The following is a 24,182-nucleotide window of genomic DNA, read 5'->3' on the forward strand; positions in this document are numbered from 1 at the left end:
TTCTGCTCACCTGTAATCCTGGATCTGCTCCTGGATCTCGGGCATGACGGCCTCCTGGGCTTCTACGAAAATGCTCCGGACGTCCTCCCCATTTCGCAGGCAGGAGTCTGGAGGAGCCATGGATTTGGGGTCGGGGGAGAGAAAAATAAGTCTTACGAAGGTGTGACAAGGGGGAGGCCTGGAGGCTTCTATAGACAGGAGGAAGGAGAGTTTACAGCAGGGAGGAACACCTCTGACCCTCCAGGTGCTGCTGGACTTGACACCCAACAGCCTTGGCTGATGGTGAGGGGAGCTGGGAGTCCACAGGTGCTCCCCCTCCCGTTCTATGGCCTCCAAATGCCTCAAAAGGACACAAGAGCCTGCTGACCCACAGGGGGCCCATCTAGCCCAGCATCCTCTCCTCACAGTGGCCAGCCGGATGCTCAGCAGGTCCTGAGCACAACAGCAGCACCCAAGTAAGAACGTAACATAAGAACCCTGTTGCTGGATCAGGCCAGGGGCCCGTCCGGTCCTGTCCTCGCAGTGGCCGACCAGATGCCCCAAAAACCCTCAAGCGTGACCCAAGTGTAAGAGCACGCTCTGCTCTCCTGGGGCTTCCAGCAATGGGGTATTCAGAAGAATCGCTGCCTCTGGCAGTGAAGGCAAAGACAGTCACAAAACCGATAAATTACACAAAACAAATGAAATACTGTCAAAATCCCTGAAACGAGAAGTAATCGACTAGAAATATTATCTTATAGAAATAAACTAAGTAATAACAAAATCAAAAAGTTTAAGGAAAAATAGGAAAACCTATTTAGTTTATTTCTATAAGATAATAAGGTAAAGGTAAAGGGACCCCTGACCATTAGGTCCACTCGTGGCCAACTCTGGGGTTGCGGCACTCATCTCGCTTTATTGGCCGAGGGAGCCGGCGTACAGCTTCTGGGTCATGTGGCCAGCATGACAAAGCTGCTTCTGGTGAACCAGAGCAGCGCATGGAAACGCAGTTTACCTTCCCGCCAGAGCAGTACCTATTTATCTACTTGCACTTTGACGTGCTTTTGAACTGCTAGGTTGGCAGGAGCAGGGACCGAGCAACAGGAGCTCACCCCGTCATTGCGGAGATTCGAACCACCGACCTTCTGATCGGCAAGTCCCAGACTCTGTGGTTTAACCCACAGCGCCACTCACGTCCCTATAAGATAATATTTCTAGTCAATTACTTCTCGTTTCAGGGGTTTTCACAGTATTTCATTTGTTTTGTGAAGGCAAAGCCCAGCTTGTTTTCAAGGCCCTTCTGGGCCAGTGACATTTTGGGCTGTTCTTGGGGCTGATCCGTTTGCCCATGGCAAGACTGACTCAAGGAGCACACAGGACAAGAAGGAAATTCCTTCCAAGCCGTCACTACATGTCTCTGCTCCGAGATTTCTAAACCTTAAAGGGTCACAACTGCCCTTTTACTCATGAGGTCAAACTCACCTATCTCAGCCAACAACTGATCAGAGACCTTGACTCTCAGAGGCTGAGGAAGGGAAAGAAAAAGACAGGATTGACCCACCAGCACCGGCTTCCCAAGGCGTCTCACAACCCACAACACCAGTGCAACCTGGTACATGATATGGCTGGGGGCGGGGGGAGTGAGGAAGCCCCTGGCTGCCCCCCCCCCGATCGCTCACCGCAGTTTTCTCCAGGAAGATGTTCCAAATGTCCTTCCCGAGTCCCCGGGCTTCCTTGGGGCTCATCTGCTGGCAAACATCTGCGCACAAGTACAGCAGCTGCCGAGGAGAGAGAGAGGAGGAAGGAAGAGGAGAAAAAAGACGCATCAGAGCGAGAGGGAAAGGAGAGTATGAAGAAATGCCCACAAGAGAGGCGAAAAGGGTGGGGTGAGAGGGGGAGGGAGGAAGTGGGCCTGGCAGGGCGTCCCCGGTATGGAGTTGCCGTGGGAGCCCCCAGGGAAGACACCATGCCGGTCCAGGATAAATGGGGGCATCTGGCCTGGCTGGAAACGGAGGTGGGATTGCGGGCGTCTTTCGCAATTCTCGCACGAGCAGGAACTAACTGTGGCAACCACAGCAAAGCGCATTTCACAGGCTGCAAGAATTACGGAGAGGCTGCTTTCTGCTGGGCCAGACCTACGGCCCATCTAGGTCAGTATTGTCGACACTGATTGGCAGCTGTGGCTCTCAGGGAGGGGTAGCCCTGACCTGGTGAAGTCAGGGCTTGGGCCTGGGATGTTCTGCACGTGCCCCACCGCTGAGCCTCCAGAAATGAAGGCTGCAGTCCTCATGGCTCCAAATAAAGAACCGATTTGAAGGGGAAGACAGAAAGCTGCCATCTACCAAGTCTGTGGCCGGCGGTGGTTCTCTGGGGTCTCCACCCTCCTTCTTAGGGGGGCTGAATCCTGCTCACAAGACACTCTGGTCTCTTTGTAATGTGAGAAAGAAAGTTATCTCCAAGTCTAAGGCAAAAGCGAGGGCTGGGAATATCTTAATTTGAACGTACACATTATAAAATACACAGGCTTAAGGCACACAACTAGAAAACTGCTTGGCTGACCATCAGCCCCCAATCTTCATGCCGGGAGCAGCTCCTCTGATTCAAATAGTAGTAGTAGTAGTAATAGTAGTAGTAGTAGTAGTAGTAGTAGTAGTAATAATAATAATAATAATAATAATAATAATAATAATAATAATGTATATCCCGCCCTCCCCAGCCGAAGCCAGGCTCAAAGCGGCTAACAACAATAAAAGTAGCACAGCATTCTAAAATCATTTCAAATTCAAATCAAATTAATGGCAACCATTAGGCTAGGGTTCTGTGAGGATTACCAAAGGAGGGGGTCAGGCTGTGCCTTGGCCAAAGGCCTGGTGGAACAGCTTTGTCTTGCAGGCCCCACAGAAAGATGTCAAGTCCCGCAGGGCCCTAGTCTCTTGGGACAGAGCATTCCACCAGATCGGGACCACAGCCAAAAAAGCCCTGGCTCTGGTTGAGGCCAGCCTAACCTCTCTGTGGCCTGGGACCTCCAAGATGTTTTTGTTTGAAGACCGTAAGGTCCTCCATGGGACGTACCAGGAGAGGCCGTCCCGTAGGTACGAGGGTCCTAGGCCGTATAGGGCTTGAAAGGTTAAAACCAGCACCTTAAAGCTGATCCTGTGCTCCACCAGGAGCCAGTGCAGCTGGTATAGCACCGGGTGAATGTGATCCCACGGCGAGGACCCGGTAATAAACCAGCGTATTCCACACATAGGTTCATTTGCCCTGTGGTACCCGATCCCTGGCATGCAGGACACCAGGGCCTGATTTTGACCGGCTTTCCTTTGAAAGACAAGCACCTGGGTCTTCATGCCTGTAGGAAAAAGCTGGCAGAAATCTAGCTACCTTCTTGCCTTCCTTCCTGTTGCTGCGCCTGTGCTTGGGCACACAGGCTGGGTGCAAAAAGTCTGACACAAACACCAGCAAACTCCCTCCCGCCTTCCCGGCACATCCCTCTCGTCTCCATGCAGCGGCCCAGACTGCCCAGTGGCACGTTCCCTGCATCTCTGCCCACTGGGCCCTTGCCTTGGGAATGGCGAAGGGTAAAAGGAAGGAAGGAGCCCCCTTTGGACCGTACCAGAGGACTCGGGTCAGCCTGAGAGAAGATGTAGCGTAAGAAGACGCCCAGGTGCGCCAGCCGTGTCTTCAGCCTCCCTAAATCCTGGAAGAGGGAGTCACACTGTGGGGAGGAGAGACAAGAAGAAGAAACACGCTCAGTGGTTGCCAGGTGACAACAGTGAGCCCGGCACAGGGGCCACGCGGACTGCCTGCATCTATGGTCCAGGGTCCACCTCAAAGTGCTTGTTTTGGTCCTGCAAAGCCCTCGATTGATCAGGGCCTCCAATACCGAATGGGCGGCCCAGACTGTCATCATCATCATCAGGCCCTTCTCTGTACCCGGCCTCTGGCTGAGATCCAGAGGTTGGCCGTTTCTGCTTCGCCCTCTCCCCTCAATCTCTGCCCAGGGAGGTCCTCCTGGCACATATCTTAACATCCTATCAGACCAATAATAATCATAATAATTTATTACTTATACCCCGCCCATCTGGCTGGGCTTCCCCAGCCACTCTGGGCGGCTTCCAACAGAATATTAAAATACAATAGTCTATTAAACATTAAAAGCTTCCCTAAAGAGGGCTGCCTTCAGGTGTCTTCTAAAAGTCTGGTAGTTGTTGTTCTCTTTTGACATCTGGTGGGAGGGCGTTCCACAGGGAGGGCGCCACTACCGAGAAGGCCCATCCTATCAGCATCCCATTCAGACATACAGATTCTCTGGGGCTTTTGAGGGGTTACAATCTGACACTGGGGGGGGGGGGCCTTAGAGAGGTACTGTATTCTTAAACCCGACAAATGTCTTTACATAGTGTATGTAAGTTTCCTAGAGGCATTTTGCACCTGGCAGCTAATAAAATTACCGTATTTTTCGCCCTATAGGACACACTTTTCCCCCTCCAAAAATGAAGGGGAAATGTGTGTGCGTCCTATGAGGTGAATGCAGGCTTTCGCTGAAGCCTGGAGAACGAGAGGGGTCGGTGCGCACCGACCCCTCTCGCTCTCCAGGCTTCAGGAAGCTATCCCCCAGCCCGGCAAGCTCCCAGAGCGATGCCAAACCTGCGCGCAGCTTCGGCATCGCTCTGGGACCCGTTCTGGGGGCTGGAGAATTTTTTTCCCCCTTTATTCCCCCCCCCCCCAATCTAGGTGCGTCCTATGGGCCGGTGCGTCCTATAGGGCGAAAAATACGGTAATAATAATAGTAATATTTTAAAATTCTGAACAAGAGATGCCTTGGCCGACCAGCCAACCCCATCCTACTCTACTATTAGAAGGCCTGTTAGCGCCCCCACCCCCCAACCAAGGAAGGATGGGTGAGGCAGTGATGGTGTTACCACCTCATTGTTGAAGTATCCCGGGTCGTAATCTTCCTCTGGACCAATGATGAGCGGCCTCAGCGTCCGATCCGAGCCCTGCAAAAGGTCATTTATCAGGGTGAAACACATTGCAAACTGCAGAGGAAGACCCACAAGTTGTTGTTTATTTGGGGGGTGGGTGGGTTGAGAATAGTTATGTCTCAGCTTCATTATCTAAAATGGAAGTTTCAGAAGGAGAGCAAGCTAGTGTTATTATATGTGTATTTAATGCTCTCTGATGGGTATTCACTACTGCTGTTTTAGAAATCGGAAAAGGGAAAGGGAAAAAACCACCCGGAATAATACCCCCCCCAACAAAGAAATGAAAGTTCCTACCCACCTTGTGGTCCTGGGGTGGGTGAGAATCAAAATCCCAGCTAAAGGCTTGGGAAGCTCAAGGGCATGCGTAGGCAACCTAAGGCCCGGGGGCCGGATCCGGCCCAATCACCTTCTCAATCTGGCCCACGGACAGTCTGGGAATCGGCATGTTTTTACATGAGTAGAATGTGTCCTTTTATTTAAAATGCACCTCTGGGTTATTTGTGGGCTATAGGAATTCGTTCATTTCCCCCCAAAAAATACAGTCTGGCTCCCCACAAGGGATAGTGGACTGGCCCCCTGCTGAAAAAGTTTGCTGGCCCCTGCTCAAGAGGCTCAGAAAAGCGAGAGAGGCAGGGGTAATTTTTCAAGGGGTGCTTTTAAAAATGGGGAAGTGTGGGGGGGCAGGAAGTCCGGACCCTCACCTGTTCTGCGGAGGGGGAGAACGGCGTGTCTGAGCCCTGGCGCCGATGGTGCTGGAACATTCTGGACGTGATGACTGGGGAAGTGTGGGGGCTGTCCAAGCCGGGGTCGGACAGGACCGAATTCCGGTTCAGGGAGATCTGCTCCAGGAAGAGAAATTGCATTACTGAGACCACACACACACCCAACTTTCATTACCGGCCCAAGGAAGCAGAACCCCAAGCAACCCCTTCCGCACTTGCCTCGCTGACGGAGGGGAACCGCTCTGTGCCAGAGTCCATGCCACTGTCGCCGTCCTGAGAATCCAAGGAGAGGCGCCCTGGAGAATGCAGAAGGGGGGACAATGACGACACAGTTAAGAGCCCTGGCAGAAACTAAGAAAACTTGGGGTGGGGCCTGTCAGTATTTGGCAGGAGAGATTCAAGGACATACCAGAACCTAAGGAGAGCCTGGCCGCTGCTGAATCATGTCAAAGCGGGTTGGACTAAATGACCCCTGGGGTCCCTTCCAACTCCCTAGAATTCTGTGATTCTATGATCTAGTCCAGCATCCTGCCAACACAGTTCCTTAAGAACCTAGAAATCGAGACAGACTGCCTCTGCACCTGGGGCTTCCTCCTCCTCAAACCGCTTCCAACCCAGAAGGAAGTTTCAACCAACAATGAGCACATGACTTTGCTTATTTCCTCCTCCCTCCTAAACCCATTTTCCTTTGGTGCTGAGTCTTTTTAGATTGCAAGCCTGAAGCGGGGCAGAGACAGGCAGTCTTGTCTGTAAGCTGTTCTGAAGAGTTTTGTGTGTGTGTGTGTGCGTGTGTGTGTTGGGTTGAAGAGTGGGATAAAGAAAATGTGCAAATGAATATTGCCCACTTCTATGCATAGGGAATTTGTTTTTTCCATTATGTTCCCTAAATGTAGAACAGCAAACAAGGGAGAAAGCTCAGCTAGCCCCAGCCCCCTTGACACACACAAACACACACCGTTTCTGAAAACAAGGCCCACAAATCAGTGGGAACCTCCTTTGCTGCTTGGAAGGAGGGAGGGGCAGAGGCTGTCTGGCCCTGGCATCCCGTCCCACAGAACAACTCACCATCGGTGACTCGGGAGCCGCTGAAGTCACTGAAGAGCCGGGTGGTGGAATCCTGAAAGGGAAAGAGGTTGAGAGCTCAGCACCAGACTGACCCTCCCTGTAAGAACGGTGGGAGGATGGAGAAATCCTGAGACTATCGGAAGGGCCTGGCTTCGAAAGGGGGCACAGCTAGTTCCTGGTCTCACAGTGGCCAAATGCCCCATAGAACCTAGACTGCTTCTGAACATAAGAAGGGTCTGGCTGCTGCTGGATCAGGCCAGCTGTCCTCAGGGTGGCTGACCAGATGCCCCAATTGGGAGGCCCACAACCAAGACCTGAGAGCAACAGTGACACTCTCCCCAGGCATGTCAAAATTATTTTAGAAAGACCTGGATTGGCTCCCATTATGTTTCCGAGCACAATTCAAAGTGTTGGTGCTGACCTTGAAAGCCCTAAACGGCCTCAAAGGCTTAGTAGACCTGAAGGAGCATTTCCACCCCCATCGTTCAGCCAGACACTGAGGTCCAGATCCGAGAGCCTTCTGGCAGTTCCCTCCCTGCGAGAAGCCAAGTTACAGGGAACCAGGCAGAGGGCCTTCTCGGTAGTGGCACCCGCCCTGTGGAATGTCCTCCCACCAGATGTCAAAGAGATAAACAACTACCAGACGTTTAGAAGACATCTGCAGGCAGCCCTGTTCAGGGAAGTTTTTAATGTTTGATGCATTACTGTATTTTAATATTTTGTTGGAAGCCGCCCAGAGTGGCTGGGGAAGCCCAGTCAGATGGGCGGGGTATAAATAATAAATTTAGTATTACTATTATTATTATTATTATTATTATTATTGAATAATTACTTTAGAAGGGTCAAAAACCTGCTGTGGCAAGATGCCTTCCCCGCTGGGGACTGATCATATTTGTTCTGCGGCTGCAGAATGCCAACTGAAATTTGGGGGAGAAAAACCGGGCTCTAGGTGGGAGAGGAGAATGGGATGGAGGAGAGTGTGGCTGGCAGCCGCCCACAACAGGAGCCCTGCACCCCGCTCTGTTTGGGTGGAGCATGGCGTGCTCCGTGTTCGGCGCAGGAACTTGCACATCCTTGGCAAACGGCACCAACTTCCACTGTCCGCTGAGCATCGCCAGGCTCAACCGGTCACAACCTTCACCCATCCTCACTGCAGCCGGCGCTCCACGCTGCCCCCTCCTCAACACAGCGCCCACCCCCACAGCCACTCACTCACCAGAAACCCTCCTGTCTCTTGGCGGATCTTGTGCTGCAGCTGGTTGACTCTCCGGCGAGCTCCTTCAATCTGCTCTTCGATCAGGGAAGCCGGATTCCGATTGTAGGCTTCGTAGCATCGCTGCTCCAGGGTGGAAGGCAGGTACCAAGATTACATGCTGCTTTTTCAAAAGAGAGATCCAACTGGTGCCCGCCCCCCCCCCCCAGACAGGGAGCCAAGGCTGTCCAGCAGATTTTGCAAAGGGATAGCAAAACGTAAAGCATTGGCCAAGATCATTGTGGCGATCACACAGGGTCCCCGGACGTTTAACGGTCTATTGATCCCTGTGCCACCACTGTGCTCGCTTCCCCTCTGCCACCAACCCGTTACTCTCTGGTAAAACACTGAGTCCAGACAGTTGTTAGAAGTGAACTAAAAAACAACAACTTTATTTTACAAACATTAACAAGCTTATGGTTTCTCAGATTATATTCCTGACAGTATCTTAACTTTAGTTTCTTTACTGGCCTATACCCTCCTAATATCTTCTGACTGGTTATCTCAAGTGTTTGACTGACTCCTCTTAACAAATTCTCTCACACCAGACTAGCCCAACCCACAGACTTATCCTCTCTGTCTCTTCTCTAACTCCAGACTGACTTCTCAACAACTCTAACTCCCAAAAAACCCTCTGTGCTTAAACCTTCTACACAGTTAACTCTGCCCCTTGGGTTCCCATTGGTTAGTCATTTTACAGTTAGTTAAGCCTTTCCTTATGAACCCAGTATGATGTCACACACCTAGGAAGGCAAGTGCCACAATCATCAATTGACAAGAGTGATGGCCGCCATCCCAGCTGTTAGAATTGGTTGAGAGAAGGAGGGCAGGGGCTGGCTTCTGCACAGAGACAGAAAACCCCTCAAATTTGCAAGAGGGTGGCAGTAAGAGAAACAGCAACATGGGTTGGCTGCTGGCTTCAAACGGGGGGAGATCAGGCAAGTAGTGTGGCTCCAACTTCCAGCCAGGATGGCCAATGGTCAGGGAATCCAGCAACACCCAGAGGCCTCAGTCCTGCCTGTATCCTACCACCCCACAAGCACTTAAAGGTCAAGGGACCCCTGACCGTTAGGTCCTGTCGCGGACGACTCTGGGGTTGCGGCACTCATCTCGCTTTATTGGCCGAGGGAGCCGGCGTACAGCTTCCGGGTCATGTGGCCAGCAGGACTAAGCCGCTTCTGGCGAACCAGAGCAGCGCACAGAAACGCCGTTTACCTTCCCCCTGGAGCGGTACCTATTTATCTACTTGCACTTGCTTTCAAACTGCTAGGTTGGCAGGAGCAGGGACTGAGCAACAGGAGCTCACCCCGTTGCGGGGATTCGAACCGCCGACCTTCTGATCGGCAAGTCCTAGGCTCTGTGGTTTAATCCACAGCGCCACCCGCGTCCCCCACCAGCACTTACAAGCCCAAAAGGGCACTATGGCTCCACAAGAGAACCCAGTGCAGCGAACTAGGAAGGGGGTCCCATTCCACCACAATGAACTGCTCTGCTGCTGGCAAGACCCCAGGCTCGGGAGGCAAGCTAAACCACCATGACTGGTCCAGCAGAGCCCCGCTACACCCCCTGGATGGACCGTCTGTCATCTGTGATTCCTTCACCGCAGAGGGTTGGAGTAGATGACCTTTGGAGGGCCCCTCCAACCCTTCGATTCTATGATTCCTACCTGCAGCTCTGCCTCCTCCTGCCTCAGCATGTTGCGGAGAATCTGTGTTGCGTGCTTCTGGACTTCTGGATCCTAAGAGTTTTCGAAAAGGCCGGAGAGGGGAGGAAGCGAGGTCAGTTAAGGCTGCCTGCAGCCTCTGCACTGTCCTCCAGCCCCACTGCACGGGACCCCCCTCTCATACCTGCAGTGGCTTTGGCCCCGTGATGCGCTGCGGCGGAGGCAGTGGCGGCGGAGGGGGCGGAGGGGGGCACGCAGGTGTGACCTGAGGAGCCCCCGGCTGGTGCCCATCCTGCTGGGAGCCCAGAAACCCCACGGAGGCAGGAGGGGAGCCCAAGAGGGTGAGGGCGACGTAAGCACCGGCTGGGGGGAGCAGTGAGGGGGTGGGTCAGGAAGGGACAAGACAGACAGAAAGATTTGTGTTAAAAACATGAGCCACTTGGCGGTCCCCGTTTCCCTGAGAGGGGGGCACACGGCCACCAGTCCAAATGAACCATAATCCCCAGATTTCATTCATAGGACCCTCGTACCTACGGGACCACCTCTCCTGGTATGCCCCGCGGAGGACCTTAAGGACCACAAATGACAACACTTTGGAGGTCCCAGGTCGCAAGGTGCATAGATTGGTCTCAACTAGGGCCAGGGAAGACAGGAGTGCCTGGCGTGCTCTGGTCCAGGGGGTTACGAAGAGTCGGACACGACTAAACGACTAAACAACAACAACAGGGCCAGGGCCTTTTTAGTACTGGCCCCAACTTGGTGGAATGCTCTGTCCCAAGAGACTAGGGCCCTGCGGGACTTGACATCTTTCCGCAGGGCCTGCAAGACGGAGCTGTTCCGCCTGGCCTTTTGTTTGGACTCGGTCTGACCCTTATGTCTTCCCTCCCCTTATGGTTTTGATCTATGGGCTACTTTTAAAATGAGGCTGCATTTTAACCCGTATTTTAAATTGGTATTTTTTTCTTTTTCCCCCACCATTATGTTTTCATTGTAATTTTACTGGTGTTAGCCACCCCGAGCCTGGCTCTGACCGGGGAGGGAGGGGTATAAATAAAATTATTATTATTATTATTATTATTATTATTATTATTATTATTATTATTATTATTATTTCAGGCATCTGTAGAACTGAGATATGAGCCAAAATGTGTGCAAACAAAGCGTTTAACAACAACAACAACAAGTCTGCCGGATCAGGCCAATGGGCCATCTAGTCCAGCATTCTGTTCTCACAGTGGTTGACCAGATGCCCCAAGAAGGAACTGAGCACAAGAGCAGTCTCCCCTCCTGAGGTTTCCAGCAACTAACATTCAGAAGCAATGCTGGCTCCTGCAGCAAAGAGTTCCATAGTGTAACTATGCACTCATTTTTTCACCAGCCTGTTCCCCTTTTCTGTCCCCCGAAGAAATTCCCACAGATGCCCACAGGGGTCTTCAGTACCCTTGCTGGGGAGTTTCTCCAACCTTCTTGCCAAGGGCACACACACACACACACACACACACACACACACACACACACACTGCCCCCAGGCGGTGCTTTAATTCAGGGCCTGCCGGCATGGCACACTCACATTTTATGAGCTTCACGACTTCCAGGTGGGAGCTGTTGGTCACCATCGTCCCGTTCACCTGGCACAAGAAGAGAGGGGATCAGAGGGTGCTGGAGGAGTCATGCTGGAGAGACAACAGGCTCCCTGCACTCCCACATGCCCCCGGCATCTTAAGAGAGGTGGAGGTCTCCTCTAGGGCACCCAAGACCAGGCACGGCCTCAGAGCCAGCCTGGCGCTTTCTCTGGGAAGCAGCTGGATCAAATCCCTGCTCATCCATCGCAACCCTTGCTGGACGACCTCGGGCTGGTCGCTCCACCTTGCCGTGTAGTTGTGAGGGGAAGGAACGGGATTAAGACAGAACAGACACCACCTTCAGCTCCTTGGAGGAAGGACAGGGAGCAAATGAGGTGCAAACTTTTCCTGGGGCAGTAATTTTTAGGAAGGGACGCTTGCCCAAGGGCGAGGGAGGTGCTCCGAAGCATGGCAGAAGGGGCTGTTTTTCTACCTGGGTAAGTTCAGAACTACTCACTTTGACAATCCGGTCACCCTCCTGAACGCCAGCCTTCATGGCGGCCCCCCCTGTGGAAACAGCAGCACAAAACACGACACAGGAGACAGACAGACTTCTGAGAATATGCCATAAATAATCTGCAGGTTTGTGTGTTTCCCCCCGTCTTTTGGGAGTTTATTTTGCTAGCCGGGATCTTAAAACCGCAGCTGGATTTGAGTTCACGATCCTGGCTCTAAAATGGACATTAAACCATAGTTCCCTCTTCCAGATGAAAAAAGAAACTGTGATTTTGAACAGGAGAGGTTCAAAGCACTGAAGCCGCTGTGTGAAGAGAGGGCTGCGTGTACAGGTGTGATAATGATTCCTAGCTTATAAAACCATGGGCTGTGGAGCCAGGAGTGTTATGTTCAAACCGGGCCGTTATGTTGCAGTCCTTACACCAGTCCTTTAAGGTAGAACAACATGATTGCCCCCATGTTGCAGATGGGAAGTGGCAGAGGCTGCCAGCTCACTTTCCAAGTTAAATTCAGTTCCTGTTTCTGTGGAGGGTTGAGGCAGGAGACAGGGGCATATGAGCCCAAAGCCCCCCCCCCCAACTCCCCACACTGCTCACCTGGCCGTACAGATTGCACCAAGACGATCCTGTCCCCACTGACGGTGAAGCCAAAGCCATGCTGGTCTTTCTGGATAATGACGCAACGCTGGACCAAACCTTGGAGGAAGAAGAAGAGGAAAACAGAAGACCAAGGCTTATTATGCTGTTCCTCCACCAAGTTCAGGCAAGAGCCCGCCTGCTCAAGAGCCGTGGCACCAAGCGTGGCACCGAAAGGCTTCCCGGGGGAACGGACTTGATTTGGCGCAGCTCTGAGAAGCAGCCAAGGGCGACCAGGGAGCCCCTCACTGCTGCTGCCCTTCTTCCCACCTCTCCCCCGGGAGAAAAAAGGGCTCACCTGTTGTTTCGCTGGAGTCGGATGGCTGACGGCGGTGGCCAGGAGAGCGCCGTTCTGGAGCCGAGTCGCCCAGGGAAGACAGGCTGCTCAACCTGCAGAGAGAGAGAGAGAGAGAAGGAAGGGACTGAGAGAAGGAGCAAAGCAACGGAGAGTGGGTTGCAGCAAGCCAGCGACTGCCAACAGAGCGCCCAACAGATGTTTTGGGCTGGTGGGAGTTGCAGTCCACATCTGGCTGGCCACGGTTGCAACAGGCCACTTCTGACCCATTGTATATACCTCGGCTGAGGGACACGTGAGACAAACAGGAACCTAGTACTTTGTAATAAGCAGATCCTGTTCCTCCTTGGCAGAACCCCTGCTCCCTTAAATTCAGCACTAAGCTCTCTTCAACGCTGCAGGAATTGCGCCAGCCCATGTGGAAATAGGGACCGTGAGGTTTTCATCGCTGGGGACGACGCTTCTCCTCTCAGTGCTGCCCCAAGAGCAGAAGATGGAAGTGGGTACCCCAAGATGCAAGGAGGTTCAAGATGCCCTCAGGCTGGCCCACAGAGCCTTGAGATCACCAGCCAGGCCATCGCAAGGCACCTGAGGATTCCTGGTCCTTTATGGAGGTTTCTGAGCCATGTGGGGCCATTTGGAATGGCCACCAAGGCAACCAGCTGAGGGATGGTCACCTTCAACCTCTGCTTTCCCTCTGACCTCCTGTGGCCCACGGCTGCCCTTCCCTGCTGTTTTCTGCCTCTGGCCTGGCCAGGCCTGGCCCCCAGGGACAACCAAGGCCGTCCCAGCATCCATGGCCAACCCCCACAGGGAGTTGATGCAATGCAGCGGACTTCAAAGACCAGTGGAAAGCGGAAGGGGCAACCACACACACGCACACTTCTGAGGGACGCCATTCCTGGTGGTTTTACATGGACAGCCAGTGGTGGAGGGGTCAAGGTGCCATGAACGTGTGACAACATGAGCAGGAGGAGGGGAAAGGCATGCAAGCAGCCACATTAAACGCACACACACACACATAAACACACACACACAGCAAGAGGAACGTCTGACATCTTACCAGGCTGCAATGGGACTGATGAAAGGACACAAGACAAAGCAGCGATGGGTGGAGAGACAGACAAAAACAGACAACAGTGGAAGAGTTATGTCTGGCGATTGCTCCCCTCTCATCAGCTCTGTGCTGGCGGATTTAAAACCATGGCCAAAGGACCCTGCTGCTGGGCTGGGACCATTGCACCTGCCCACTTCAGTTGCTCCCCAAAGACCCCCAGAGCTAGGATCATAAACAGCCCCCATCCCATGTTTCTGGACTCCAGCGCCCAACATCCTCATCGTCCGCCAACCGTTGGAACAGAGGAAGCTGCCTTATGCAGAGAGGCTATTGCTCCAACCAGTTCAGGAGTGTCGACCTTGACTGGCCATGGCCTCCCAGGCTATCTCCCAGCCCCACCTGGGACTGAGCCTGGGACCTTCTGCATGCAAAGCAGGCGTTCTGCCCACTGGCCCTCCTGCCAGGCACATGGGCTGCAGGGGCTGGCGGGAGTTGGGATCCCAGCCGCATGGGGCAGGGGTCGCAGCTTCCACAACCCTGTCCGAAAAAGAACATGGCAACCGAGGTCCTCCTCCTCATCAAGGGCACCCCTTCTTCAAAGCCACTTCTGGCCCCAACTCTGTCTCCCCATTCCAAACTGCCAATACCTGCTGAGCTCTGGGGGGAAATACACATCTAGTCAAATGAAGCCAATTGCTAAATGCATGCTCTGAGATCTGCGTAACTGATGGTCAAGAGGTCACTTTAGGGAAGAGAGAGAGAGAGAGACTCACACCTCAAGTCAAATATTGGGCTTTCAGGGGGTCGTATGAGACAGCCAAAAACATCAGGCCACACACAGAGATGATGTTTAATAATAATAATAATAACACACACAGTTGCTACACATCGTAAAGCAGGGAGGAGGGAACATCTGTGGCCGACCCAGATGTTGCTGGAAGTCCATCTCCCATCATCCTCACCCCTGGCCATTGGAGAGGGGCTGATGGGAGCTGGGAGCCCAGCCAGTTGCCCCCATCCCTGCCCCAAATCGTTCTGCATCCCAGCTGCTCCCATCTTACCTGGGCAGGTGAGGGTGCTTTTTACTGGCTGGTCTGTTGCAAAGGAGGGGAAGACAGAAATTGACACCAAAGACAGGGGTTGGCAGAGAGACCAGGCAAGGCCAGAGGAGAGCGTGAGGGAAACAGAGAGAGAGAGAGAAAGGAGATGTAGACATGAAAAGGCCACAAGAACCACAAAACACAGCAGCTTCCAGGACACCAGGCTCAAAGGCCCCAATCCCTTTGCTTTAAGGAAAAGCTCCTTTTCCAGCCTGGGGGCCGCAGTTCTTTCTGGGCAATTTTCCAAGGGCCGTACGCCAGCAGCGGGAAGGGCCAGAGGCATAGCAATGCATTTAAATTGTACCTGTGTGGAGTAGCCTATTTTCTACACACACTCACAACCACACTCCATCCAGGCCAGCAAGAAGCATTAGGAGAGCTCAAGGTCACGATTCAGGCGAGGCAAAACACCCAAGGAGGGTGCAAAGCAGGGATAGTTAGAGGCGTGGCCTAGGGAGAGTCCTGAGGGCCAGAGAGAGAGGGTACCAAGGGCCACAAATGCCCCTCCAAGCCCTGCTCTAAGGGAAATGCTCCCTTTCCAAAGATATTAACAAACTACAGTGATACCTTGGTTTACGAACTGAAGTCCGTTCTTAAAGCAAAGTGTTCTTAAACCAAGGCGTGCTTTCCCATAGCAGCAGGAGACTCAATTTACAAATGGAACGCACTCAAGAGGAAGCAAAATGTTCTTATTCCAAGGTAAAGTTCACAGACCAAAACACCTTCTTCCGGGTTTGCAGCGTTCTTAATCCAAGCTGTTCATAAAATAAGCTGTTCTTAAACCAAGGTACATCACTGCAGATGGTGACAGCAGTCACGAAATTAAAAGACGCCTGCTTCTTGGGAGAAAAGCAATGACAAACCTAGACAGCATCTTAAAAAGTAGAGATATCACCTTGCCAACAAAGGTCCGTATAGTTAAAGCCATGGTTTTCCCAGTAGTGATGTATGGAAGTGAGAGCTGGACCATAAAGAAGGCTGATCGCCGAAGAATGGATGCTTTTGAATTCTGGTGCTGGAGGAGACTCTTGAGAGTCCCATGGACTGCAAGAAGATCCAACCTCTCCATTCTGAAGGAAATCAGCCCTGAGTGCTCACTGGAAGGACAGATCGTGAAGCTGAGGCTCCAATACTTTGGCCACCTCATGAGAAGAGTAGACTCCCTGGAAAAGACCCTGATGTTGGGGAAGATGGAGGGCGCAAGGAGAAGGCGACGACAGAGGATGAGATGGTGGGACAGTGTTCTCGAAGCTACCAGCATGAGTTTGATCAAACTGCAGGAGACAGTGGGAGACAGGAGGGCCTGGCGTGCTCTGGTCCAGGGGGTCACGAAGAGTCGGACACGACTAAACGACTAAACAACAACAAAAAACCAAGGTACCACTGTATTTAAAACCAGACTGACAGCCAAAATGCCTCTGAACACGTGCAGGTTCCTTGTTTGCACTTCTCTCTCTCTCTCTCTCTCTCTCTCACACACACACACACACACACCCTTACTGTTTCCCGACACTCAATTAACACAACATACAGTTAGGCCCCTGCAAAACCAAGATCCGCAGCTGTTGTTTATTCCAGTGCTGAAGTAACCACACATGTCTACGGTGTAAAGATTTGTGGGGGGGATGTTTAAGGCAGCTCAACACACCATTTTTCTAATTGCTACTTCTGTCCACTGGGCAAGATCTCTGCAAGATCAGGCATGAAATGCTGCAAAGCAGCTCAGTTTCACATTCTCCTGCACTGCAGAAAAAAGGAACCATGCATCTGGCTGCATCTCAAACGCTGGCTGGTAGCAGGGGGGAGCAATGGCAATGGGAGTTGTGGTCCGAAGCATCTGGAGGGCACCAGGCTGGGGAAGCCAAGGGCCGCCACACACAGCAACCATCAAACACAGCGCAGGAAGAAAGCCTGGTCACAGTGATTCGGGAGAACTTAAGATAAGCGCTCGTGGATCAGGCCAAAGGGGGGAAATCTAGTCCAGCATCCTGTTCTCACAGTGGCCAACAACCAGGTGACTATAGGAAGCCCACAAACAGGACCCGGGCACCACAGCACTCTCTGCTCCTGCAGTTTCAAGCAACTGCTATGCAGAAGCACTGCTGCCTCAGCCACGGTGGCTAATAATAATAATAATAATAATAATAATAATCTATTATTTGTACCCTGCCCATCTGGCTGGGTTTCCCCAGCCACTCTGGGCGGCTTCCAACAAAGATTAAAAATACAGTGGTCCCTCTGGATGCGAACAGGATCCGTTCCAGAGCCCCATTCGCATCCAGAGCAGAATGCAACCCACGTCTGAGCATGCACGGGTACATGATGTCATTTTGAGCGTATACGCATGCGGTGAACCTCGGAAGTAACACGTTCCGTTACTTCCGGGTCGCTGCAGAGCACAACCCAAAAACGCTCAACCTGAAGCAACTGCAACCCGAGGTATGACTGCACATCAATGTAGCCATTGATAGCCTTCTCCTCATCCATGAATTTGCCCAATCCTCTTTTCACGCCATCCATCAGGAGGGAGTTCCATCGTTTATAACTATGCGCTGCGCAGAGAAGGACTTTCTTTTATCTGTTCTGAACCTGCCAACATTCAGCTTCGCTGGTCAGCAGGTCAAAACTAGCGCAGCTACACGCCCACCCTCAGCCCCAGGGCTGGCGGGGGCTTGCAAGTCCAGAACACCTGGAGGGCACTGGGTTGGGTAAGGCTAGTCTCCTGCAACAAAGGCAGCGACGACCAGCAACCTAAAAACCTCTCTTTGGGTCTGCTCTGGTGGCCCGGGAAAGGGAATGGGTCCCTTTGCCCAAAATGCCAAGGGGCTGCCAGCCTGGGTTGGCTCTGAGATCTGGGCACAAGAGACTTTGACAGAAGCAGGAGAGGGTTTTTTGCAAAGTCTTCCAGCAATCTGTGGTTTGAGCCTGGAGGCCAGGAATTCCTGGTTTTGCTACGTGGGCTTGACCCCAGCTTGCTGTGTGGCCTTTGCAGGGGGTGGAGGAGGAAGGGAAAAGTACCTTTGCTCTTATGGGGGCAGGCAACAACACCACCCCCTCCCAACAAGCACCCTTACCCATCACCTCCTGTGAAAATGGGAGATAAAGATAGGCATTATTTCCTGATCTCAGAAGGATAATAATTACCATCTGGAGAGCGAGATCTCCACCTGAGAAACGAGCTCCAGTATAAACACAGCCTGGGTAATTCCGAGGCTTCCACAAGCCTCTCCACCCTCCACAAAAAAATAATTATGATGATATGCAAATGAGCACAAACGGGAGCTTATTTGGGAAAGCACAGCATGGCGGGGAGACAAGGCTGGCAAATGCTAGATCAGCAGATGCAAGCAGAAGCAGAAGCAAAAAATAAGGGTGTGTGGAGACCCATGCCAAAAAAAGAGACATTAGCAGGGTTTGAGAATCCCCTCCACAAAAGGACGGAGAACCAAATCAGAGCAAAAACGGCAACATCCAAACAACCAATAAGGGTCTGTGTGTGTAGGAGAGAGAGACAAATCTCCCTCACACAGAAACCCATGCCCCACCCCAAGGAAAGAGGCGCTCAGACCTCTTGCTTCAGCAAGCACATTTGCACAACACGGAATGTCTTTCCGAAACCACAATTACAGGCATGGAAGGAGGCGAAGGAAGGTAATTACATCCTCGTTCCATCAGATCAGTGCTCCCTTTGGACCACCTCCACACACAAACACACACATTTCCCCCGTTTTCTTCTTCTGCGTTTTGTTTTCCAAGTCTGCCTCTGCTGAGAGGATGAGGCCACAAGCCACGGCGCTGCCATTTCCACTGGCTTCCCAGCCGGCAAAGATCCGCTACCAACCCGGCCCTCTGCCACCTCCGCAGAGCATAGCTGTCAACTTACAGATTTGAAAATAAGGGATCAGCAGCCAAAATAAGGGATTTTCTGGGCACAGGTATGTTCAGCTTCTGAGCTCCTATGAGCCAAAGGCAGAAAGCCCAGCCAGCAGCCAAACGAAGCCTCATCAATAAGGGACAGCAGCGGGACATGGCGCTGGGATAAGGGACTGTCCCGCCAAATAAGGGACGCTTGACAGCTATGCCGCAGAGCGCTGGTGCTCACAGCCCTTCCCGAAAGACTGATGGCCTTAATAAAGGCATTGTCCTACATATGAAATTACCAATCTGAAGGCCCTTTGGGGCAGGGACCTGCCCTCCCATACTTCGCACATTGCATGAAAGCAGGAGCTGCCTAATGGTGATGATGATGATTTTGTTCCGTCTTTTCACTTCAGCTCCTCCTCTAGGCCTGCCCTGTATCTTTCCTCAACACCAAAGAGGCAGCTGTGCGGGTGTCTGACCGCCAGGGTCGAAACTGGCCCACAACGAAGGGAGAAAATGGAGCCTCCAGCTGCAGGGGCAGTGTGCTGCAGAGAACCTGCAGGAAGGCCAGCGATCAGAAACAGGACGTTGCCCTCAGGCACAGCAGGTCTACAGACGTGTGAAGGAAGGCCAGAGGCTCAACAGAAGAGCAAGAACCTGAAATTGAGTTGAGGGTCTGCTAATGCCCATTAGTCGCTGCCCCCTCCCCCAAATGACAGGTCCTCCTCCAGCTTGTTCCCACAGAGCCTGGCTGGCTTTCGGTGGCAGCCCCAATCAAGGCGAATATTTTGTAGCAAGCCCTACTTCCAAATTACCCACACCAAAAAAAGGGGGAAAAAAGGTGTGTTCTTATTTATTTATTTATTTACAGCTTTTTAAAATCCTGCTCTGGCAAAAAAGACAGGGGTCCCAAGAACAGTTTGCAAATACTAATAGCTTGGCAGTCCGTGCCTACACCAGGCTAACAAATCTAAAAACACACAACACAAAAGGAAAAGAGACTGGGGAGGGAAGAGGGGAAAAGCCAACTCGGGGATTCATTCTTAGTTCTTGGAGTGACCAGCCAGAATGGGAACTCTGCTGAGTTCAACTGGAAATGAGTGAAGGCGCAGGGTCAAGGTAAAGGGACCCCTGACCGTTAGGTCCAGTCGTGGCCAATTCTGGAGTTGCGGCACTCATCTCGCTTTATTGGCCGAGGGAGCCGGCGTACAGCTTCCGGGTCATGTGGCCAGCAGGACTAAGCCGCTTCTGGCGAACCAGAGCGGAGCACGGAAACGCCGTTTACCTTCCCACTGGAGCAGTACCTATTTATCTACTTGCACTTTGACATGCTTTCGAACTGCTAGGTTGGCAGGAGCTGGGACTGAGCAACGGGAGCTCACTCTGTCACAGGGATTCGAACTGCTCGACCTTCTGATCGGCAAGTCCTAGGCTCTGTGGTTTAACCCACAGCGCCACCCGCGTCCCTGAAGGTGCAGGGAGCAGGGATAAAACTGGCAGATTAAAACCAGCCCAGGTAATGCAACTGCCTGGTCGCCTTTCTCGGGTGTGCATCCCCTCACCCCACCTCACCCAGTCCTCCATTTTCTTGCATTTCCTCCCAGGGAGACGTGTCAGGATGGGGGTGGGGGAAATAGGGAAGGACCCAAAGTTGTCTCCAAGGGGCAGGCAGAAAAAGAAAGAGAAAGAAAGAAAGACTCTGTAGCTGATTTGAAGCCAAGAGGAAAAAAGTACGAAGCAGCCATTGGCACCTCCTGGAAGATATGGCATTAAAAGATATACGTATGCATGTATGTATTAGAGAAGGCTAATAAAGCGTTGCCATCTCAGAAGCCGGAGTGGAACAAAATGCTGCAATTAGGAGATTATAAGGGGGGCGGGAGGCAGGATCAAGTCCTCAAAGTGGGTCAACTCGGGGAAAGAGAGAGAGATTGATTTGCAAGTGGCTAAGTGTAATCTTCCAGCTCACCACACAGAACTCATGCCTCACAGAAGGGAAAAAGGAGAAAAAGAGAGAGAGAGAGAGACGAGCGCAATTTCTCTGACTAACTGGGGTTGCCTCGCCAGCAGAAATAGACCAGCCTGTCAATCTCCCGACCAAGAGGAGGGTCTTACAAGGCTATTAATAGGGTTTTAAACACACAGACACACACACCTACCTCTGAGCTCCTAATAGTCTAATCTTGTAAACAAAATTAGCTAAAACTGGCTGCTTTAGGGCTGAGAAGCGTTTGGAGACTACCAGAGACACGAAGAATGTCAGAAGAGCCTGGCTGCTGTTGGATCAGTCCAAGAGCCCGTTTAGTCAAGCCTCCTGTCCTCCCAGTGGCCGACCAGATGCCCCAACGGGAATGAGCATGACGCAAGCGCAACAGCAGCGCTCTCCACATTTCTGCCATACTTTCTGACGACAAAACCAACCATTCCTATGCATGCATCCCCAGACGGGTGGAAGCTGGGTTCCAGAAAGCAGGAAGAGAGGGAACTGCCTTATCCAGAATTACAGTTCTGGGTCTGTCTAGCTCAGTGGCCTGCAAAGGCTCTGGGAATATCCAGAGCCCCTTTTAATACAGTGGACGCTCGGGTTGCGAACTGTGATCCGTGCAGGATGCACGTTCGCAACCTGCAGCGGCATGTCTGTGTACGCGCAGGTTGCGATTCGGCGCTTCTATGCATGTGCAAAGTGCAATTTAGTGCTTCTGCGCATGCGCAACCGCCGAAACCCGGAAGTAACCCATTCCAGTACTTCCGGGTTTCAGCGGGTCCGTAACCCAAAAAAACGCAACCTGTATAACCGTACTGTTTTAAGTTGCTGGCCATCAACACAATTCACGGAAGCAAATGCCAGTTTTAACTGTATGCTCTAGGATGCATTTCACAGTTGCAACGACGTAAGAAGAGCCTGGATACTGGATCAGGCCAGTGGCCAATCCAGTCCAGTATCCTCGTCCCACAGTGGCAAACTGTGAGCCCCTTTTGGAAAGCCCTCTAGCAGGACCTGAACGCAAGAGGAAACTCCTGGTGATTCCAGCACCTGGTATGCAGAAGCATCACAGAGAGGATGGACACTGTGGCTAGTAGCCATCTACAGTCATCTCCTCCGTGAATTTGCCTAGTCTTCTTTTAAAGAAAGCCTGTGGCAGCAGTGTTAGAAATTCACATATATAAGCCAGGCGCCAAACGGCTCCTTAAACCCGGGTTGCAGTTGCCGACACAGAACGCCTAGCTTCCATTTTGGGGCCAGACAGCTCGGAAGTCGTATTTATCTATAGGACTTTTTGGTCCCTGAAATTCATTCTGATGGAGCAGATAGAATATATCACGACTAGAATTCTATAGGATGTGTTGCTAGTGTGCGAAAACGTTCCAGGTCCAAGGCTCCCCAGGCATGCACTTCCAGACGGTGGAAGCGTCAGGTGGCATCCTGGCATCTTCACTTGGTTGCAAGTGGCCGATAAAGGTAAAGGGACCCCCTGACCATTAGGTCCAGTTGTGAATGACTCTGGGGTTGCGGCGTTCATCTTGCTTTATTGGCTGAGGGAGCCGGCGTACAGCTTCCAGGTCATGTGGCCAGCATGACTAAGCCGCTTCTGGTGAACCAGAGCAGCGCACGGAAACGCCGTTTACCTTCCCGCCGGAGCGGTACCTATTTATCTACTTGCACTTGCTTATGAACTGCTAGGTGGGCAGGAGCTGGGACCGAGCAACAGGAGCTCACCCCGTGGCAGGGATTCACACTGCTGACCTTCTGACCGGCAAGCCCAAGAGGCTCAGTGGTTTAGACCACAGCGCCACCCACAAAATGCGCCTAGCAAATGTCAAGCGCTGTGTGGGAGTGGGAGGTGCGGAGTGGGGAAGGTGCTTGTGTGGTGCTATGGGGCCACCACTGGAAATAAAGACAAGATGGTGAGGAAAGCAGAGACCCTGGCCAGAGAACGTCACTGAACTCTCGCTTGCTTGGGTGGAGGGCAGAGAGGGGTGTGTGAAGGAAATAGCCTACAGTACACAAAGAGGTATGGAATCGGTGGTCCCACGCACTTTGCCTCTGGCTTCACCCACTTGTGTGGCCCCCCCATCACCAAGGGAACATGGCCCCGGGGCTGCAAAACGGATCCCTATTAGAATATTATTGCCCAGGCGACAGAGAGGATTTCTCCATGTGTGCATGGGGCAATGGATAGAAAGAGGACTATTTCCCCCGGACAGGAACCGAGAAAGAGAAGCCGCCAGAGCAGCCAAGAAGCTTCTGTCCAACTCGGCTTGACATTCAGAGAGATAAAGCCGCCCCCTTCAGCACCACTGCCCTTGTCCAGACAGTTAATCTGATTTCCTGTGCGGGATGGACGTGGGAGGCTGCTGCTTCCTGGGAAGGTTTAACTCCTGCAAGGGCAGAGAGAGCCTCAGCCCAATCGCTTGCTGTCCATCATCTGAGGGAGACTGGAGGAAGGAGGGGGCCCCTCCTCCTCCTCCATCATCATCCTACTGGCAGATTAAGCACCCATCGACCACACATGGAGGGGATTCCTCCACCCCCTCGGTTGGAGAGCCTCTCTAAACCCCGCACCAAGTTACCGCAACTTTTAAACAGACAAGAGACACAGCTGTTTATTTCTCCTTCCACACGGGGACACACTTTCTTGTTTTACAAAGAGTGCAGAACTGATCCCAGGGCCTGCTCTCCTACGGATGACTATAAAGGAGCCACTTTGCACATTAGACAATAATTAGCTAATTCTAGCCACTCATTATCAGGGAAAGACAAACTCCTGACCAGTCGCCTAATGTTATGATGCTAAATTATCCCGTTGTTTTTTTAAAGCATCAAGCCTTCCCAAATCTGGTGACTTCAAGTTGTTGTTGCTGGACTCCCAACTCCCATCCCCCTCCTCCTCCCTGACCCCCTGCTCCAGCTGTCTGGGACTGATGGGATTTGGAGTCCCGCAACATCTGGAGGACTCCATGTGGGCTACCTGCCCCCCGAATCAAACGGCTGCAACTCCAGCCATGTCAATTTCAACCTGGTGGTCCCCAGATCTTGCAAGCCATGCTGGCTGCTTGGGGCAAGTGCAACTTGCAGTCCAGCAACATCTGGAGGGCTAAAGACGTTCTCCTTGCTCCCCGAAGAAAAGAAACATCTGTAATTGCCACGCCTCAGCACAAACCCTATCCGTGCAACCTTACAAGTGTGGTTTGCGGAGACCTGAGACCTTGCTTTCACCTCTTAAGCTGGTAAGATGCACATCAGGTTATGCAAATATACACCATGCTCAGGTCACAATTCTATAGCCACTAAACTGGGAATGAGTGCCACTGAATTTAATGGGGCTCACTTTTGAGCCAATCTATTTCAGATTGCATACTTACAAGACATGGGGGACAGGGATATAATGCAGATATATGGTATCTAGATAGATGCCTACTCGCTATCATGTGAATACTGGTTCATATAGTATTTTCAATTGTTATCATTCACTGCTGCGGTTTGTTTGT

The 24,182-nt window shown here is 52.1% G+C and overlaps 1 protein-coding gene across 5 annotated transcripts in view; it reads right to left on the minus strand.

The window, feature by feature from the left end:
* The window catches only part of ARHGEF11 (Rho guanine nucleotide exchange factor 11), a 64,570-nt gene that overhangs the window by 29,465 nt on the left and 10,923 nt on the right, over positions 1-24,182 (minus strand). For 4 of the 5 annotated variants that reach the window (XM_053368196.1, XM_053368198.1, XM_053368195.1 and 1 more), the window contains exons 2-17: positions 14,793-14,825; positions 12,678-12,769; positions 12,341-12,439; positions 11,746-11,795; positions 11,237-11,294; positions 9,851-10,029; positions 9,670-9,741; positions 7,968-8,087; positions 6,752-6,803; positions 5,906-5,982; positions 5,666-5,803; positions 4,905-4,979; positions 3,593-3,694; positions 1,659-1,757; positions 1,462-1,504; positions 11-107 (exon numbers count right to left, since the gene is read on the minus strand). In XM_053368196.1, the coding sequence (XP_053224171.1) occupies positions 11-107; positions 1,462-1,504; positions 1,659-1,757; positions 3,593-3,694; positions 4,905-4,979; positions 5,666-5,803; positions 5,906-5,982; positions 6,752-6,803; positions 7,968-8,087; positions 9,670-9,741; positions 9,851-10,029; positions 11,237-11,294; positions 11,746-11,795; positions 12,341-12,439; positions 12,678-12,769; positions 14,793-14,825 (1,386 nt within the window). The remainder of the gene's footprint in view (positions 1-10; positions 108-1,461; positions 1,505-1,658; positions 1,758-3,592; positions 3,695-4,904; positions 4,980-5,665; positions 5,804-5,905; positions 5,983-6,751; positions 6,804-7,967; positions 8,088-9,669; positions 9,742-9,850; positions 10,030-11,236; positions 11,295-11,745; positions 11,796-12,340; positions 12,440-12,677; positions 12,770-14,792; positions 14,826-24,182) is intronic. The other variant, XM_053368197.1, reaches the window with a different exon arrangement.

Source organism: Podarcis raffonei, chromosome 16 (assembly GCF_027172205.1).
Source record: "Podarcis raffonei isolate rPodRaf1 chromosome 16, rPodRaf1.pri, whole genome shotgun sequence".
NCBI lineage: Eukaryota > Metazoa > Chordata > Lepidosauria > Squamata > Lacertidae > Podarcis > Podarcis raffonei.